The sequence below is a fragment of the Canis aureus genome, chromosome 15 (assembly GCF_053574225.1).
Source record: "Canis aureus isolate CA01 chromosome 15, VMU_Caureus_v.1.0, whole genome shotgun sequence".
Lineage (NCBI taxonomy): Eukaryota > Metazoa > Chordata > Mammalia > Carnivora > Canidae > Canis > Canis aureus.
In genome coordinates this window covers 61,101,037-61,106,141 of record NC_135625.1, presented here as the reverse complement: position 1 = coordinate 61,106,141, position 5,105 = coordinate 61,101,037, and the positions used below count along the sequence as shown (strand labels likewise).

The following is a 5,105-nucleotide window of genomic DNA, read 5'->3' as shown; positions in this document are numbered from 1 at the left end:
GGTTCAAATTTAAGCAACCACAACTTACTAGAGACTGTTATGTGCTTAGATGTTATATATAAACCAAATAGTAACCACAAATCAAAAAACAGTAATATGTAAGAAATAAAGAGAAAGAAATTCAATCATATTAAAGAGAGCCAGCAAGCCATGAGAGAAGAAAGACACAGAGAACTATAAAAATAACCATAAAACAAGTAACAAAATGACAATAAGTACACCTGTAAATAATTACCTTGAATGTAAATGATAACGTCTCCAAAAGACATATGTGATGGAATGAATATAAAAGCGAGACCCACCCATCTGCTGCCTACATGAGATTCATTTAAGGCCTAAGACACATGCGGATGGAAAAGCATTGCTCATGCAAAAGAAAAGAAAGCCAGGGTAGTGATAATTATATCAGACAAGATAGACTTTAAAACAAAGATGTAACAAGAGACAAGGACATTACATTCCAACAAGAAGATGTAGCAATTTTAAATATTTATGCATTAAACATAGGAGCATCCACATCATAAAACAGCTCTTAATAAACATGCAGGACATAATTAATAGTGACACAATAAGACTAGGTGACTTTAATACCCCACTTACATCAATGGATATATCATCAGAAAGTCAACAAGGAAATAGTGGCTTTGAATGACACATTGGACCAGGTAAATCTAACAGATATATTCAGAACACTCCATCTTAAAAGAGCAGAATACATATTCTTTTCAAGTGCCCATAGAACAGTCACCAGCATACATAGATATATTATCTTGGGAAAGTAGTCTCATGTGCATAGTCTTTTGACCCCTGCTTCGCCACATTAGAATGGCATAAATATTAAAATGGTGGTGTGTCAGGAAAGGGGCTGAGATGGGACAATATAGGAACTGAGATGTGGGTTAAGCTCACTGTAGAGCAGGACAGAAATATAGCTGAGGGAGAAGGGAGATAGAATGCCCTTTGTCAGGTTGAACAATGTAAAGAAAGCAGGGAGAAGGGATCCCTGGGTGGCGCAGCGGTTTGGCGCCTGCCTTTGGCCCAGGGCGCGATCCTGGAGACCCGGGATCGAATCCCACGTCGGGCTCCCGGCATGGAGCCTGCTTCTCCCTCTGCCTGTGTCTCTGCCTCTCTCTCTCTCTCTTTCTCTCTCTGTGTGACTATCATAAATAAATAAAAATTAAAAAAAAAAAAAAAAAAAGAAAGCAGGGAGAAGAAACCAGGGGCTTCCCCATTTGCCTTCCTTGCACTCCTGCCTCAGCCCAGGGACACAGCAAGTTCAGCTCCCTCTTGTCACTTCAGGTCCCAGAACTCAGCCCATTGATCTCACACATTTGGGACTGGCATGATAATATGAGTCATAGCAGAGAAGAAAATGCCTGTGTCCAAGACTTTCCCTCCTCACCCTGAAAAAGTCCACCAATTAGAGATGTGCCTGAATTAACACACATCTGGCCCTGAGGATGGGAAGGAGGCAGGATTGTGGAGTGAGTTCACTCTCACAACTGCCAGTCCTATCCCCAGGTTCCTGTTGGACCTGGGAGCAGGAACCTCAAGAAAAGGTTGAGGCCTAAGGCTGGACTTGGGGTCACTCAGAACAAATAGAGAAAATCGTGGAAACACAGGACAACATACGGAAAGGTGACCCAGCACCTAAAATCCAACATAGAGTCAGTTGCCACTGAATGAGTTATAGTCTTTCTTGTTTGCCCAAAGAGCTTAATGTACTAAAAAATATCACATACATTTTGTACATTTACATTGTAAGATGTATTATATTTACAGAAAAGTATATAAATGTATATATCCAGTTAAAATATACTAATGAGATCTCCCATGTAGGAACCATCTGATTATAAATTGGAACACCTTCAGTGTGTTAAAACGCCCTTGAAGCATTTTGTAGAGTTCCTCTGTGCATCACAAACCACTTGGTGTTGAAAATGATTATTTCAGATTGAATTAGTGCTTTCACATTACTCAGGTCCATGATGATGAGTCCATGACTGTCCATAGGACACAGCTAACCCTTGTGGAGATGATAGCAGCGTTTCATGACATCTCGAAAGGCCTCGATAAATTTGTCATTACGGAGAGTGAAGATAAATGGGTTCAGAAAAGGGGTCACCACTAAAACCATCAGTGATGCTACCCTATTATACTCTGCTGCCTGTGTTTGCTTGGGTTTCACATAGAGGAACAAGCAGGTGCCATACCCGATCACGACAAAGGTGAAGTGGGACGCACACGTAGAAAAGGCTTTCCTCCGCCCAGAGGCTGAGGGGATCTTGAGGATGGTGGAAATGATGTAGGTGTAGGAGATGATTGTAGGGATCAAAGAACCAACAATAATGAACACAGCCATTAAAAAAAGGATAAACTCTGTGAAAAGGCTGTCATCACAGGATAATTTGAGCAGTTGCCCTCGGTCACATAAAAAATGGTCTAATACATTTGATTTGCAGAAGGTAAGCTGAAATGTGGCATACACTGGCCAAATTTGAAATAGGAACCCAAACACCCATGACACAATGACCACCCAGATGCAGGTGTGGCTGTTCATAACGATGTTGTACCTCAAGGGGTTACAGACAGCCACGTAACGGTCCACAGCCATTGCTCCAATTAATACCAACTCCGATGTACCCAAAGAAAGGTACAAATATAATTGTGCACTGCAGGCTGGCAAAGATATTGCCTGCATCTCAGGAAGCAGCAGCCCCCAGAGCATCAAGGGGACGGCAACTGATGTAATCAGGATCTCTAGGACAGAGAGGTGGCCAAGGAAAAAATACATGGGGGACTGCAGACGTTTATCAACACAGACAATCACGATGATGAGCATATTTCCCATGACTGTCACTGAGTAGAGAAAGAAGAAAGTGGCAAAAAGAATATTGTGTTGTTCTTTGGAGCCATGGAAGCCAAGTAGATAAAATTCAACAGCACTAGAATAATTCTTCAACATTTAGTCCTGTGTCTTGTCTTTTATGAAATCTAAAAAACAAAGGGGAGTTCACATGCTTCTAAATTCAAAGGACTAAGTTTATTCTCAGGCAGAGGAAATATCATCTCTGCTCGTAGGCTCCACATCATGACAAGTGGATTCATCTTCTACTATTCTCTGTACAAGGTTGATGTTAAATGTCTTATGAAGAAAATACATATGAAAATACACACACACACATATATATATGAAGATGAGCAATAATTACCAATACCACATCCTAGGCAGGAAAACCTACCCACTCACCCCTGCATGCACCCTAATCTTTCTACTCACTGGCCCTTCTGCCTCCAACTCTGCTCTGACCTGCCACCCTGTCCACTTCCTGATCACAATGTGCTCGTTTATACCACCAACCTTTCCCTATTGAATGCCCTAAACTATCTTTTCTGCCTCTTACCTCCATACCCTACAAAATCCTGAGAATCCCACCCAGATATGGTTACTTCTTTCCTTCCTCTCCTCTGAATGTGGGCTCCATTTGCCTTAGTTCACTTGAAGTTCTCACTTCAGTTATCTTAATCATCATTTCAGCCTGTCGCTAGAGCCAGTTGGTAGGGAGGTGGGATCTACCTGAAAATTGTCATAAAATCAGATCTATATTGAGACAAAGTATTGAGTCTTTCCCTGTCTTCTGGGGAGTTGGCTCCCTGGAGTGGAGTATCCACTTTCTTCCTCCTTGTTCTCATCATGAAAGCCATCTCTGTGTCTCATTTCAGTGACTGTGACTCCTCCTGGCAGGAAGAATCTCATTAGTTTCCAGTTGCTAACTTCAGCTCTGAGATTATTCCTTTTGTCACCAGATGATAGCAGGAAGTAGGAGTCCAGAGGACTGAAGAGGAGGCTGGAACTTTCATCCCCAACTGACCTGTACAATTTCCATCCTGGCACCAAGAGACAAGAAAATAAGCAACATCCTCTGCCCTCCCTGTGTCTCAAATCTCTAGTTTCAGCAAAGAGATAAGACCGCCAAAAGGGCAGCCTGTCTCTATTTACAACCAGCCATGGTCTGCATCCCATGGAGTAGCTTGGAAAAGTCCCCAGAGACTATCTGCTGTTTATGTCCACCCATTTTCTCCAGAGTCGTACCAATAAGGAAAAGCATATCTGCTTAGTATATCTGGGTCCCTCCTCACCACATGCAGGTCATTGTTCAGATGTCTCCAACCAGGAGCCCTCTCTAGTCACGCTCTCTAAAACAGTATAAGCACATCTTCACATTCTATCCTCCTATTAGGCAGAACTTTCTTCTTATTGGTTCTCACCAATAGCTGAAATTGAAGTACCTTTGTCTTTCTTGTTTACTACCACATATCCAGTGCCAAGAACAGTGTCTGACACAGGTTATGTACTCTTTTCATATTTATTCAATAAATTTATCCAAACAAGTCAGTGAATGCATAAAGAGTATCCACCCTGACCTGTTTTTCCTCCTGTTACAAAATAAGACCCTCTCTTCACTCTTCACTAAAGCATTGTCTGGTCAATCTGTGCTCTCTCTCCCTGGAGATCCCCTACAAAATGGCAAGCTTACATGAACAAGAAATAAGGACAAATGAGAGAGCAGGGTCTTAGGTCATGACAGAGAGCTGTGTCTATCACCAGCACTGAGAAGAGCTGAATTGGGTCTCTGCTATGGAGGGAGGATTTTATTTGAGCTCCTCCATTACGCAGCTCCCCTAGCCCATGCTTCATGCTCTAGTGAAGGTGTCCTCATTTTAGACAGCAATGAACCCCAGAACTTCCCATGCTGATCCTCCCTTACTCTTTCCTTCACAGACGGGAGCCCAGGCAGACACTCACCTCCAGAGAAAGGGTCTGAACTGGAATGTTCTATGGCTCTCCAGGGATCAGCCTAGGCTACCTCCTTCCTGACTAGTACACAGCACGCTCTGTGGCCCAGAGCAAGCTGCCGCTGTCCTCACTCTCAACACAGGAGAAAATTGTCCCCATACGAGTACTTAGAAAAAAAGTCCAATAATAATAGTGCTCTGGAATCCCAATTGTCTCCTTCTGTCTCCCTCCCTCCTTCTTTCCTTCTCCTGTTATCCCCTCAGAGAGTTATTCACTGAGAAACTAAACTTGTCAAATTCAGAGAAGC

The 5,105-nt window shown here is 42.7% G+C and overlaps 1 protein-coding gene across 1 annotated transcript; it reads right to left on the bottom strand.

The window, feature by feature from the left end:
* Positions 1-1,243: 1,243 nt before the first annotated feature.
* On the bottom strand, positions 1,244-3,092 carry LOC144284059 (olfactory receptor 9A1-like). Its single transcript, XM_077848430.1, has one exon. It carries the CDS (start codon positions 2,963-2,965, stop codon positions 2,021-2,023), a length of 945 nt encoding a protein of 314 aa, XP_077704556.1. The 5' UTR covers positions 2,966-3,092; the 3' UTR covers positions 1,244-2,020.
* Between the last annotated feature and the right edge of the window lie 2,013 nt (positions 3,093-5,105).

Coding starts and splice junctions, on each gene's coding strand:
- LOC144284059 (XM_077848430.1), bottom strand. CDS start 2,965: ATGTTGAAGAATTATTCTAGTGCTGTTGAATTTTATCTACTTGGCTTC.